This window comes from Hemitrygon akajei, chromosome 6 (genome assembly GCF_048418815.1).
Source record: "Hemitrygon akajei chromosome 6, sHemAka1.3, whole genome shotgun sequence".
In the NCBI taxonomy this organism is placed as follows: Eukaryota; Metazoa; Chordata; class Chondrichthyes; order Myliobatiformes; family Dasyatidae; genus Hemitrygon; species Hemitrygon akajei.
In genome coordinates this window covers 6,947,975-6,962,112 of record NC_133129.1, presented here as the reverse complement: position 1 = coordinate 6,962,112, position 14,138 = coordinate 6,947,975, and the positions used below count along the sequence as shown (strand labels likewise).

The 14,138-nt window shown below is 43.6% G+C and overlaps 1 protein-coding gene across 7 annotated transcripts in view; it reads right to left on the bottom strand.

The window, feature by feature from the left end:
* LOC140728834 (nipped-B-like protein) overlaps positions 1-14,138 on the bottom strand; it is a 499,555-nt gene that overhangs the window by 212,167 nt on the left and 273,250 nt on the right. For all 7 annotated transcript variants that reach the window (XM_073047823.1, XM_073047821.1, XM_073047826.1 and 4 more), the window contains one exon: positions 10,250-10,288. In XM_073047823.1, coding sequence (XP_072903924.1) covers positions 10,250-10,288 — 39 coding nt within the window. The remainder of the gene's footprint in view (positions 1-10,249; positions 10,289-14,138) is intronic.

Here is a 14,138-nt window from a genome sequence, read left to right as displayed (position 1 = left end):
TTGTGGAGGATCAAATACCAACTTGTCAGCACAGCACAGCCCCCACTTGTCCCATTTAACCTGTCTCAGTGTGGTGGTCCTTAGGACCCGGCAAAGCTTGGGGCCCGCCGCCCGCAGTGTTTCTGTTCTGTTGACGGGAAGCGATTACGATTGAAAATAAAGTGGAAATAATAAAGCGTTTGGAAAGAGGTAAAACGACATTGGTCATTGGAAAAGCATTAGGCTGCAGTCGGTCAACGATCGGAACAATTTTAAAGGATAAAGTGAGAATGCATTTCTTAAGTGTTTTATATGCATAGAAAGGTAAAATATATACTATATACTAAGACAAACGTTTGACTAACTGATGCTAAATAATACCGTATTGTTCCGACTGACGTACAAATCCGACTTAAATATGGACTCAGGAACGGAACTCATTCGTAACCCGAGGACTGCGTGTACTTACTTTGAAACTAATTGCACTGTGGTCACTGGATGCAAAGTGTTTCCCTACACAAACTTCTGATACCTGCCCTGTCTCATTCCCGAATAGCAGATCAAGTAACGCACGCTCTCCCATTGGAACTTCTATATACTGATGAAGGAAATTTACTTGAACACATTTGACAAACTCTATCCCATCTAGTCCTTTTATAGCATGGGATTTCTAGTCAATATGTGAAGAGTTGAAATCATACACTATATACATCTTCAACATAAACTAGAGTATGTTTCTTGCAACAGTCTATGATCTCTTTATAAATTTGTTCCTCTAAATTGCTAGGAGTGTTGGCTGGTGTGTAATATAGCCCTATTATCTTGGCCATGCATTTAAGATTTCTCAGTTCCACTCATAAATCTCACCTGTCGAGTTCTCCCATCCATCCTCAAGGAGCACTTCCATGATATTTTCTCTGATTTGTAATGCCACCCTTTTTCCTTTAATCCCTTCCACTCTATCATGTCTAAAGCAATGGAACTCTGGAATGCTGAACTGCCAATCCTGCCACTCCTGCAACCAAGACTCACTACTGGCTACAATGTCATAATTCCAGTGCTGATCCATGCACTGAACTTACTCGCCATTCCTATGATATTTCTTGCTTTAGGGAAATGGGCAAAGAAGTGGCAAATGAAATACAATGTTGGAAAGTGTATGGTCATGCTCTTTGGTGGAAGAAATAAATGAGCAGACTATTATTTAGATGGGGAGAGAATTCAAAATGCAGAGATGCAAAGGGACGTGGGAATCCTTGTGCAGGATACCCTAAAGGTTAACCTCCAGGTTGAGTCGGTGGTGCAGAAGGCAAATGCAGTGTTGGCATTCATTTCTAGAGATATAGAATTTTAAGAGCAGAGATGTGATGTTGAGGCTCCAATAAGGCACTTGTGAGACCTCACTTGGGAGTATCGTGTGCAGTTTTGGGATCCTTATTTTAGAAAGGATATACTGACATTGGAGAGGGTTCAGAGAAGATTCATGAGAATGATTCCAGGAATGATAGGGTTACCATATGAGGAATGCCTGGCAGCTCTTGGGTTGTATTTCCTGGGGTTCAGGAGAATTAGGGGGAATCTCATAGAAACATTCTGAATGTTAAAAGGGCTTAACAGATTAGATATGGCAAATTTATTTCCCATGGTAGCGGAGTCCAGGACAAGAGGGCACGACTTCAGGATTGAAGGACGTCCTTTTAGAACTGAGATGTGGAGAAATTTCTTTAGTCGGAGGGTGGTAAATCTGTGGCATTTGTTGCCACAAGCAGCTGTGAAGGCTACGTCACTGGGTGCATTTAAGGCAGAGATAGATAAGTTCTTGATTAGCCTGGGCATCAAAGGGTATGGGGAGAGGGAAGGGGAGTGGGGATATCTGGAAGAATTGGATCAGCCCATGCTTGAATGGCAGAGCAGACTTGATGGGCCAAATGGCCTACTTTTGCTCCTACATCTTATGGTCTTTGAAATATACGCAGCTCAGAACACTAGCTGGTATATTTGATGCCATGGTCAACATTTTGAATAATGACTTTGAGGTCTTAACAACATCTGCCTCCACAACCTCTCCACCAATTGTTCTGGCACTCTGGTTCCCATCTCCCTACAACTCTAGTTTAAACCCCACTGTGAAGCATTAACAAAACTTCCAACTAGGATATTATTCCCCTCCAGCTCAGATGCTTCTGTGCAAGTCCCTCTTTCCCTGGAACAGAATCCAATGATCCAAAAATCTTATGCTCTCCCTCCTACACCATGTGTTAACCAGTATTATCTTCCTAGTTCTTCCCAGTGAAGAAGGCTAATGGAATGTTGGCCTTTATTACAAAGGGAATTGAGTATAAGAGCAAGGAAATCCTTTTGCATTTGTACGGGGCCCTGGTGAGACCAAACCTGGAGTATTGTGTACAGTTTTGGTCTCCAGGGTTAAGGAAGGACATCCTGGCTATAGAGGAAGTGCAGCATAGATTCACGAGGTTAATTCCTGGGATGTCCGGACTGTCTTACACAGAGAAGTTAGAGAGACTGGGCTTGTACACGCTGGAATTAAGGAGATTGAGAGGGGATCTGATTGCAACATATAAGATTATTAAGGGATTGGACAAGATAGAGGCAGGAAATATGTTCCAGATGCTGGGAGAGTCCAGTACCAGAGGGCATGGTTTGAGAATAAGGGGTAGGTCATTTAGGGTAGAGTTAAGGAAAAACTTCTTCTCCCAGAGAGTTGTGGGGGTCTGGAATGCACTGCCTTGGAAGGCAGTGGAGGCCAATTCTCTGGATGCTTTCAAGAAGGAGCTAGATAGGTATCTTATGGATAGGGGAATCAAGGGATATGGGGACAAGGCAGGAACCGGGTATTGATAGTAGATGATCAGCCATGATCTCAGAATGGCGGTGCAGGCTCGAGGGGCCGAATGGTCTACTTCTGCACCTATTGTCTATTGTTCTGGCCTTAAGAGCACATAGCACAGGTAACAATCCTGAGATCACAATCCGGGAGGTCCTGCCCTTTAACTTAGCACCCAGCTCTGTGAAGTCCAAATAAAAGATAAAAACCAGGAAATTATAACCCTGAGATTCTGACATCAGTTGTGGGAAAGTTAATGGAGGGTATTCTACGGAATGGATATACAAGTATTTGGATAAACATGGACATTAAATATAGTCAGAATGGCCTCGGGTGTGGTAGGTCATACCTAACCAATCTCTTTGTTTTTTGAGGAAGCTACCACGAAAGTCGATGAAGGGAAGGCAGCTGATGTTGTCTACACAGACTTTGATAGGCATTTGACAAGGTCCCACATGGGAGGCTGGTCAAGAAGTTTCAGTTGTTCAGCATTCAGGATGAGGTAGCAAATTGGATTACACAATGGCTTTGTGGGAGAAGTCAGCAAGTTGTATGGGGCTGCCTTTTCGACTGGAGGCCTGTGATTGTTGGCGTGCCATAGGGATTGGTGCTTATTCAATGAGCTGGATGATAATGTGGCTAACTGGATTAGAAAATTTGTGCAGGAAACCAAGATATGGGGTATAGAGGGATATGAATTAGCTGGAAAAATGGACTGAAAAATGGCAGACGGAATTTAATGCAGACAAATGTTAAGTTTTGCACATTGCATAATGAGGGGAAGTCTTACAGAGTGAACAGTAGGGAACTGAAGAGTGTGGTCAAACAAAGGAATCTGGGAATACAGGTACATAATTCGTAGAAAGTGGCATCAGAGATAGATAGGGTTGTAAAGAAAGTTTTTGGCACTTTAGTCTTCATAAATCAATGATTGCTGGTGGGATTGCTCTGCTGCTGGAGAGGAGAAAGGCTACCACTGCCAGAGAATGTTACCCAGGTTTTCTGTGTTTTGGATATGGATATGAATATGGACTTTTATTCCATTCTTATAATTTTTTATATTCTGTGTTTTTCATCCGATCTCGCTCTTTTTTGTGTAGGGAGGGGGATTTTTGGGGATCAATGTGCCTGTTACGTTTCTGTTTGTTTCTTTTTGTGTGGGGAGGAGGAATTTCAGAAATGATAATCATTCTGCCATTCTTTTCTATCTTGGTTTCATGGCTATCTAGAGAGTTGCATACTTTGATAATAAATGAACCGTTGAACCTATTTTGAGTACATAACATGGGATGTTATGTTGAAGTTGTATAAGCCGTTGGTGAGGCCTAATCTGGAGTATTCTATGCAGTTCTGGTCAACTAACTATAGGAAAGATGTAAACAAGGTTGAAAGAGTGTACAGGAAATTTACAAGGATGGCGCCGAGGCTAGAGGACCCGAGTTTTAGGAAAAGTTTGAATAGGTTCGGACTGTATTCTTCAGAACATAGAAGATTAACAGGAGGTATCCAAAATTATGAGGGGTATAATAGGGTTAATGCAAGCAGGCTTTTCCTACTGATGTTGAGTGGCACAACCAGAGGTCATAAATTAAGGGTGAAAGGTGAGAAGTTTAAGACGAACATGAGGGGAAACTTCTTCAGTCAGAGCGTCGTGAAAGTGTGGGATGAGCTGCCAGCGCAAGTGGCACATGTGGACTCTATTTCAACATTTAAAGGAAGTTTGGATACGTACATGGATAGTAGCGATAAAGAGGGCTATGGTCCTGGTGCAGGTCATTGAGAGTAGGCAGTTTAAATGGTTTTCGACATGGACCAAATGGCCCATAGGGCCTGTTTCTGCGTAGTACTTCTCTATAACTCTATGTTATAACTTATCAAATGCATTAGATTTCCACATACAGACAAAATAGACCCATTTCCTTTAATAGAAAATCAGTAATTTTTTCCCCAACAAAGCACAATTGCTATGTATGTACAGCTGCAGTAATATTCATTTGTGTGCAGGTTTTAAGTTGTCCCTAAGAGTGTCTGGAATTTTCCTGGGTACTCTGGGGTTTTCCTACATGGCAGAGCTATGCTGGTAGTTAGATTAATTGGCTAGTGTAATATAGATGACTGCTGGCAGAACTAGAGGATGTTAATAAGCATGTATGATCGAGAAACCATAACAGCAGGAAGAGGAGGAGCGAAGGGCTTGTGAGAGCGCTGAGTACCGGGAAGCAGCTGAGGTGAGCATGCTTTAAAAAGGCACACGCAACGGGAATTCGGGACAGTGTTATTGAGAAACCGTTGCAGCAGGAAGAGGAGGAGCGAAGGGCTCTTGAGATAATTGGCAGGGACAAATAAAAGGACGGATAACTGAAGAGGAGTGGCCAGTGGTGTGAGTGGCTCAGGGTAGGAGTGGAGCCTTGAGGCTTTGGCGAGCAGAGGCTGAGGATGAGCTTGCTCCCAGTGAGGTAAGGCCGGGTAAGTTCCTTTAATTAATTTAATTAACTTAGGAGTAGGTAATGGAGGTAGCAGTTAGGGCAGATGACTGCTCCGTATGCAGGATGTGGTAAGTCAGGGACAGCACAATTGTCCCTGATGACTACACCTGTAAAAGGTGCATCCAGCTGCAGCTCCTGACAAACTGAGTTAGGGAACTGGAGTTGGAGCTGGATGAACTTTGGATCATTCGGGAGGCAGAGGCAGAAATAAACAAGAGTTTCAGGGAGATAGTTACCCTTAACTGTCAGGAGGCAGGTAGCTGGGTGACTGTCAGGAGAGGGAAGGGGAATAGGCAGGAAGAGCAGAGCACCCCTGTGGCTGTACCCATCAACAATAAGTATACCTACCATTTTGGATACTGTTGGTACGGGTGACCTACCAGGGACAAGTTGCAGTGGTCACGTCTCTTGCACTGAGACTGGACCCTCAGCTCATAAAGGAAGGAGGAAAAAGAGGAGAGCTGTAACAATAGGGGGTTTGATAGTTAGGGGGACAGATAAGAGGTTCTGTGGGAGAGATCGAGAACCTTGGATGGTCTGTTGCCTCCCTGGTGCCAGGGTCTGCGATATCTCGGATCGAGTTCTCGGTATTCTCAGGATGGAGAGTGAGCAGCCACATGCCGTGGTCCATGGAGGGACCAATGATGTGGATAGGAAGGAGGAGGTCTTGCCAAGAGAGTTTAGGGAGTTAGGTGCAAAGTTGAAGGACAGGACCTCCAGGGTTGCAATCTCAGGATTGCTCCCCGTGCCACGGGCTAGTGAGGCTAAAAATAGGAATATAATGCAGTGAAATACGTGGCTAAGGAGATGGTGCAGGAGGGAGAGCCTCATGTTTTTGGACAATTGAGCTTTGCACCAGGGAAGGTGGGACCTGTTCCGATGGGACGGTTTGCACCTGAACTGGAAGGGGACGAATATCCTTGCGGTTAAGTTATCCAGTGCTGCTCCGGCCGGGGGGGGGGTTTAAACTAGATTTGTGGGGGAATGGAACCAGAGTGTTAGAGCAGATGGTGAGATGGAAGAGGATAAAGGTTATGCGAGGACTGCTTGTGTGGACATATATCAAAGGTTTGTATGTGATAGAAATGTTCTCAGGTCCCAAACTGAAGAGACTGGGAAGAGGCATCTGGCTCTCAAATAGAGTAAGACAGGAGACAAGAGCGTGAGGAAGGATAGGCAGGTGATAAAGAAGGGACGCGCTCAGACCAAATGTTTGAGATGTAAATATTTTAACGCAATGAGTGTTGTGAACAAAGCAGATGACAGAGCGTGGATCAGTACTTAGAGATATGATGTGGTGGCCATTACAGAGACTTGGATGGCTCAGGGACAGGAATGGTTACTTCATGCCGGGTTTTAGATGTTTCAGAAAGGACAGGGAGGGAGGCAAAAGACATGAGGTAGCTTTGCTAGTCAAGGTGAAGGATAATCCAAAGAGCTTCTACAGGTATATTAAGAGCAAATCAATAATAAGGGATAAAATTGGTCCTCTTGAAGATCAGAGTGGTCGGCTATGTATGGAACCAAAAAAATGGGGGAGATCGTAAATGGGTTTTTTTGTGTCTGTATTTACTAAGGAAACTGGCATGGAGTCAATGGAAATAAGGCAAACAAGTAGCCAGGTCATGGAATCAATACAGATTGAAGAGGAGGAGGTGCTTGCTACCTTGAGGCAAATCAGAGTAGATAAATCCCCAGGACCTGACAGGGTATTCCCTTGGACCTTGAAGGAGACTAATGTTGAAATTGCAGGGGCCCTGGCTGATATATTTAAAATGTTGGTATCTACGGGTGAGGTGCCGGAGGATTGGAGAATAGCCCATGTTGTTCCGTTGTTTAAAAAAGGCTCCAAAAGTAATCCAGGAAATTATAGGCCGGTAAGTTTGACGTCGGTAGTAGGTAAATTATTGGAAGGAGTACTAAGAGATAGGATCTACAAGTATTTATTTAGACAGGAACTTACTAGGGAGAGTCAACACAGCTTTGTGTGTGTCATGTTTAATAAATCTATTAAGAGTTTTTTGAGGAGGTTACAAGGAAAGTGGATGAAGGGAAGGCAGTGGATGTTGTCTACATGGACTTCAGTAAGGCCTTTGACAAGATCCCGCATGAGATGTTAGTTAGGAAGATTCAGTCGCTAGGTATACATTGTGAGGTAGTAAATTGGATTAGACATTGGCTCAATGGGAGAAGTCAGAGAGCGGAAGTGGAAGATTGCTTCTCTGAGTAGAGGCCTATGACTAGTGGGGTGCCACAGGGATCAGTGCTGGGTCCATTGTTATTTGTCATCTATATCAATGATCTGGATAATAATGTGGTAAATTGGATCAGCAAATTTGCTGATGATACAAAGATTGGAGGTGTAGTGGACAGTGAGGAAGGTTTTCAAAGCTTGCAGAGGGATCTGGACCAGCTGGAAAAATGGGCTGAAAAATGGCAGATGGAGTTTAATACAGACAAGTGTGAGGTATTGCACTTTGGCAGAAAAAACCAAGGTAGAACATACAAGATAAATGGTAGGGCACTGAGGAGTGCAGTAGAACAGAGGGATCTGGGAAGACAGATACAAAATTCCCTAAAAGTGGTGTCACAGATAGATAGGGTAGTAAAGAGAGCTTTTGGGCCATTGGCCTTTATAAATCAAAATATTGAGTATAAGAGTTGGGATGTTATAGTGAGGCATTGGTGAGGCTGAATTTGGAGCATTGTGTACAGTTTTGGTCACCTAATTACAGGAAGGATATTAATAAGGTTGAAAGAGTGCAGAGAAGGTTTACAAGGATGTTGCCGGGACTTGAGAAATTGAATTACAGAGAAAGGTTGAATAGGTTAGGACTTTATTTCCTGGAGTGTAGAAGAATGTAGGGAGACTTGATAAAGATATATAAAATTATGATGGGTACGGATAGAGTGAATGCAAGCAGGCTTTTTCCACTGAGGTTCGGGGAGAAAAAAACCAGAGGACATGGGTTAAGGGTAAAGGGGGGAAAGTTTAAACGGAACACTGGGGGGGGCTTCTTCACATAGAGAGTGGTGGGAGTGTGGAATGAGCTGCCAGATGAAGTAGTAAGTGCGGGCTCACTTTTCACATTTAAGAAAAACTTGGACAGGTACATGGATGAGAGGTGCATGTAGGGATATGGTCCAGGTGCAGGTCAATGGGACTAGGCAGAAAAATGGTTCTATGGTTCTAAGGAAGGGCAGTAGATGTAGCTGAAATGGTTGCCACAAGAGGACACAGGTTTAAGATGCTGGGGAGTGGTACAGAGGAGATGTCAGGGGTAAGTTTTTTTACTCAGAGAGAGGTGAGTGCGTGGAATGGGCTGCCAGCAAAGGTGGAGGAGGCGGTCTTTTAAGAGACTTTTGGATAGGTCCATGGAGCTTAGAAAAACAGAGGGCTATAGGTAAGCCTAGAAATTTCTAGGGTAGGGAAATGTTCGGCACAACCCTGTGGGCCGAGGGGCCTGTATTATGCTGTAGGTTTTCTACATTTCTATGTATGACAGAACAGATTACAAAGAAGTAAGTCATAGTTACGGAAAATCGAAATAGTCTTCCTTTGTTAAAGAAGGGGCTTCCCTTCGTCCACTATCAACTCTGCCCTCCATTGCGTCTCCCGTATTTCACGCACCTCTGCCCTCACCCCATCCCCCTGCCAGCCCACCAGGGATAGAGTCCCCCTGGTCCTCACCTATCACCCTACCAGCCTACAGATCCAACGCATAATCCTCCATAACTTCCGCCACCTCCTACGTGATCCCACCACCAACCACATCTTCCCCTCCCCCCACTCTCGGCTTTCCGCAGGGATCGCTCCCTATGCAACTCCCTTGTCCATTCATCCCCCCCCATCCCTCCCCACGGACCTCCCTCTGGGCACTCATCCCTGCAAACGGAAGAAGTGCTACACCTGCCCCCACACTTCTTCCCTCACCACCATCCCACACCCCAGACAGTCCTTTCAGGTGAGGCACCACTTCACCTGCAAGTCAACTGGGATGATATACTGTATCCGGTGCTCCCGATGTGGCCACTTATACATTGGGGAGACCCGCCGCAGACTGGGAGACCATTTCACCGAACACCGGCGCTCGGTCCTCCAGCAGTGGCGGGATCTCCCTGTGGCCACAAACTTCAATTCCACAGACCACTCCCACTCCGACATGTCTGTCCATGGCCTCCTCTACCGTCAAGATGAGGCCACACGCAGGTTGATGGAGCAATACCTTATCTCCCGCCTAGGTAGCCTCCTTCCTGCCGGCATGAACATCCAACTCACTGAGCTCCGTTGATACCCCTGCCCCCCCTTACCCCCATCCCTATCTATTATTTTAGTCTGGTTCTCTTTCTTTCTCTTTTCCCCCCTCACTATAATCTCTCCCCCCAGCCCTACCTTTCTTTCTCTTTTATTTCCCATAATTCTCCATCTTCCCCCTAGCTTATTTCCCTCCAGCCTATCACTTCCCAGCTCTCTACTTTATCCCTCCCCCCACTTCTTATCCCCCCTCGACCATCCCATGTTACTTCACTCCTGATGAAGGGTTTCAGCCCGAAACGTCGTTATTACCTCCTCCCATAGATGCTGTCTGGCCTGCTGAGTTCTGCCAGCATTCCATGTTTTATTAGTCATAGTTAGGAATTGACTGGAATGTTTAGAGCTGGCATAACACGATGGGCTTTGTAAGCAGGATAAATAGGTGAACAATAACATTACTACACCTTGCAGCATTGTTTACATACAAAACCTTTGTCTCAAACCAAGCCAGCACAAGACTAAAATTAAAAGCACGCCATAATCATACACATAATATCAGGCAAAGTATTAAACTGGACCAGAGCTCAAATATTTACCCTCTTGCCCACTCACTTAGTTCATGTAAACAACACAATGTTATGCTTTACTGTCTCTTCAGTGATGATGCTAGGTTACTTCACTTACTTGAATGAAAGCGATTCTCCTCCGGGTGTTTGGACGTTGCTGTGAAGTAAGCAGATGCAAGTTACTGGTGCTGTTACATGTTCTATGATAAAATTTGCAATTCATCACAAAAGGAGTATACCTATGAGATTATTGGCCATAAATGCCTTTCCTCACAGTATCCTGACATATAACATAAAGAATGAAAGAGGCAGAGCAGGACTGATCTAATCTCAAGCCTGCTCTGTCATACAGCAAGATCATGGCTGATCCGTTATTGGTCCTCAAACTCTTACACTCCGTCCCCATACTCTGAGATTTTCTTGCAGTTGAAATATTTGTTAATCTCTATTTTATGTTCAATGACCATCCCATTCACAGAGTAAATCTAAGATTACTCACTCTTCTAAATCCTAATGAGTGTATTGACAACCTACATACACTTGATTTATCTCATCAGGAATCAACCCAGTGAACCTTCTTTGCACCAACTCCATTGCAAGCACTTTCCCCTTTAGTATGGAGACTAAGTCTGCACGAAGTCTTGTCAGCATTTGGCAAATTCCTCTGCCTTTATCTTACAATCCCTCCTAATAATGACAATGTTTCATCAGCATTCCCAATTATTTGCTGCATCTGAACTTTCCATCTTATGCACAAGCAAAAATTGTGGTGGCAGGAGGTCACCCGCTGCCTCAACTCCACACTGCCGCCTCAAGTGCAGTCAATATGATCATGGCTTATCAACCTTTGATCTCAACTCCTCCTCTGTGCCAGATTTTCATATGACTCAATCCCCAACCTTTCAAAAATGTATCCATGTCCAATGTTAGTACTTCCAATAAGAAGGCCTCAACAACTCTTAGGGGTAGAGATTCACCACTCTCTGAGAGAAGAAATTTTTATGTACCCCAGTTTAAATGACTAGCCCCTTACCTTGAAATTGTGTTCTTTCATTCAAGACTCCGACACAAGTGGAAACACCTTGACACCCATCCTAATGTGGCCCTTAGCATCCCTCAAGTTTCATTAAGATCACCCCTCTTTCTGTTAAACACCTTCCTCATCAGGATTTGGCCTGGTATACTGCCATTGAACTCTCTCCAGTACTACTCCATTCTGTCAAAGGAACCCAAACTGTATGCAGTATGCCAGGTGTAGTCTCACCAGCAGTTTGTAACAAAAACAAATTGTACTAAGAACAATCAAGCAGTTTGTTATTGATTGGACATGGCATCAAAAGTTACGGGGAAAAGGCTGGGAACTGGGGTTGAGGAGGAGATAGAAAAAAGGATCAGCCCTGATTGAACGGTGGAGTAGACTCGATGGGCCAGATGGCCTAATTCTGCTATGTCTTAAGGTCCTAAAAGCTTCTGTATTCCTAAACTCCTCTGCAATAAAGATCAACATGTCATTTGTCCATTTAACCACTTATTGTTTCTGCCTGCCAACATTATGATTCATACATGAGTACACCTAAATCCCTCTGTACAGTGAACATTTGCTATCCTTTTTATTTAGATAATAATCTTTCAACTTCTCTATCTTAGTTAAAAACCTCACACTTACAGGACTCTCAGATCCCATCACAATTAAAAGTTTATTGTATTCCATATAAATAATAATCCTCTTTTTCATTCTCCTTCTAACATAGATAACTTCATAGAACTTTCATTAACCAACTTCTCAACATTCAGATTTGCAGACTCTGTGTCCTGCTAACCCTTTAAATCTCTCTATCCAAATCATTAATAGAGATCGTAGATAAATGAAGCCCTGTAGGCAAGGTTGGTAAGGAAAGAGATAAGGATGGACTGGAAAATACAGAACTCAGTAATATAGGACTGAGCAAATGCAGACTGGAGCAACTACTTCTAGGTAAGTGTATCTTTAACAAGTGAGAATCATTCAAAGTGAAATAATCAGCATTCAGGGCCAACAAGTTCCTGTAAAGGTGAAATTGAAGGTAAGTGAAGGAGTCCAAGAAACACCAGGTGTCAAGAAATATTGAGGAGCGTCACTGAGCTCATCTGCGGAAATAACTTAATTTCTATATTTAATGCTTCTTTCTTTCCTTTTCAAGGTGAATGGGGTTCTGTCGGTGCCCTTGACCAGCACCCTCACTCAAACTATGGTTCTTTGTGGCAATGGGACCCACTTCTGGGGCACATCGACAGGGGCATGGCCTAGAAGATGAGCGCACCTTCAGGGTTCTGAGGTTTCGTGGCCCTGTGAATGAGTTGATTCTTGGCTGGTGTTGCTGACTGAAGCATTGCAGAAGAAAACAGAATATCAGGAACAGACAATCTGCTACCAGAGGCCTTGATGGGCAGCCTTTGTAGCCAATTTGCAACTCGGAGATCTCAAATAAAAGGACTCAACAGACTTTAACACTGTAATCAGTGAGTTGTTTTGTTTTTGGCTGCCTTCTCACTGAGTGACGCCTCTCTGCTCCTTTAGTAAGGAGAGAGAGCATGTCGAATTGTCGGGTGAATGATTAGTTTTTGTTGTACTGCAGAGCATGGTCTCTGTTGGGGGCTTTGCTATTGCTTGGTGAGTGGTGGCTGCTGATGATTTTTGCTGAAATAAGTGGGGGAGGGGGATAGTGAGAAAGGGACTTTGGAGGTTCTAATGTCTTACTGTCACTCATTCTTTTGAGTATTCTGTTTTCATTGTCTGCGAGAAGCAAGAATTTCAGGCTGCATATTGTGTACATCCTCTGATAATAAATGGAACTATTGAACTATTGGTATGGAGAACGAACAAGAGGGGAAGCCCAACAAGATAAAAATGTTAGTATTTGAAAAAAAAAATTAAGGGAGCATAAATACCTTTGTGAACAATAGAAATGCTATTATGAAGATGGCAAAGTATTAATAAATATATGAAAACCAAAAGCATAACCATGTAATTGAGCATTTGAGATGAAAGGAGCAATCTGTGCTTTAAGCCAGAGGAAAAAGCTGAGGTTTTCAATGAATACTTTTCATCAGTGTTCACTAAGGAGAAGGACAGCATTGTTGGAGAATTTAGACATGGATACTGCAAACTTCAAGAATATGTTATCAATAAAAATGGAAAAATGCCCCAGGACCTGACAACATACATGTTGATATTTCCTTAAACATTTCTATTCACACTAATTTTCTCTGTAACTTCTTGTCTCCACATTCCCATCGATTTCCACCACGTACACTAGGGGTAGGATACAGTGGCCAATGAGCATACCAACATCAACATCTTTGGGGAGCAGGAGGAAAATGGAGCACTTGAAAGAAACCAGTAAACTGCACAAATGAGCCAAGATGTTGAGTTTGAAACTACATTGTTGGAGCTGAGGCAGGAGTTCTGGTATCTGTGTCTCCATGGGAGGAGATTGATGGGCTCTGACAAGATTTTTTCAATCGTCAGAAAGACTCAGATGTGAATGTACTACTACTGTTTGTAGATGTCATGAAAACTGATGGTGTTACGTGTAGCAAGGAGCATTGTTTACGGCTACAACATGATGTAGAACAGTTGGGAAGGCAGATAGAATTTCATCCTCATAAATGCAAGAGGTTGTATAGTTCAGAGGGCAGCACAGTAAATGGCAGGGTCCTAGAAAGAATTTATGAACAGAGGAGTACAAGTTCATAAATCCAGGAAAGTGGCAATACAATTAGCTGGGGTGGTAAAGAAATGACATGTAATGCTGTCCTTCACAATTGTAGCACTGACAATAAAAGCTGGAATGTCACGTTAAAACACTGGTAAGGTCACACACATAGAATACTGGAGGAGCTCAGCAAGTTAGGCAGAACCAATGGAGTGAAATAAACAAACCATGTTTTGGGCCAGGACACTTCAAAAGGATTGGAAGGAGCCAGAAGTCAGAATAAGGAGGTGTGGGCAGTAACAAGCTGGCTAG